We start from the raw sequence: 748 nt of genomic DNA, 5'->3' as shown, positions 1-748 counted from the left end.
ATGCCGGCGCAGAGCCCTGTGTGGTGTTCTCCCGGCCTCCTCAGGGTGGGGAGCCACTCAGCGCAGGGGAGCGTGGCCCCACCATTATGGGGAGGGTCCTGCCGGGCCGTCGGGGGGCGTGGCCAGTCGTCCGGCGTGCGTTGCTCCCCTCTGCGCGGTGCCTCACACAGTGTGGGCCCAGCTGGGCAGTGGTGGCAGAGCCTGGCCCAGCCCCATCTCCGTGTCCTCAGGGAAGGTGAAGAAGGAGCTGGACCCTGAGGACGGGCACCTGAGCCTGGACGAGACGACGAAGCTCCTTCAGGACCTGCAGGAGGCACAGGCGGAGCGCGGGGGCTCACGGCCCTCGTCCAACCTCAGCTCACTGTCCAACGCCTCCGACCGGGACCAGCACCACCTGGGTGAGGCCCGCCGCGCACCGGCATGGGGCCTCGGGGGTGGCCGGGGGGCCGGGGGCCAGCGGGCTGGGCCAGGTCCAGGGCTGCTGCGGGCCCCACAGGGGCTCTGGTCGGGCGGCCGTACTGGGGAGGGGTTGGCGTGGAAGGCAGTCTTGTGAACCGGGGGGCTTGGCCTGAAGATGCTGGGTCCATGTCGGAAAGAGCCCCAGCCTGTCGCGTCCAAGCCATGGACCCCGTAGCGTCATCGAGGAGGGAATGTTGGCTTCTTCTTGCTTCTGGTCCTGAAGCACTGTGCTCCTGCCTGGCCCTTGTGGCGGGTCATGGGGCTCTCGGTGGCGGGGGGGGGGGGGGGG

At 70.6% G+C, this 748-nt stretch overlaps 1 protein-coding gene across 1 annotated transcript in view; it reads left to right on the top strand.

Moving 5' to 3' along the window:
- The window catches only part of BRD9 (bromodomain containing 9), an 18,530-nt gene that overhangs the window by 15,542 nt on the left and 2,240 nt on the right, over window positions 1-748 (top strand). Inside the window, exon 13 of the mRNA XM_010857110.1 lies at window positions 211-398. Coding sequence (XP_010855412.1) covers window positions 211-398 — 188 coding nt within the window. The remainder of the gene's footprint in view (window positions 1-210; window positions 399-748) is intronic.

The sequence above is a fragment of the Bison bison genome, unplaced genomic scaffold, assembly GCF_000754665.1.
Source record: "Bison bison bison isolate TAMUID 2011002044 unplaced genomic scaffold, Bison_UMD1.0 scf7180017864377, whole genome shotgun sequence".
NCBI classification, from domain to species: domain Eukaryota; kingdom Metazoa; phylum Chordata; class Mammalia; order Artiodactyla; family Bovidae; genus Bison; species Bison bison.
This window is presented reverse-complemented; position numbering and strand designations above follow the sequence as displayed.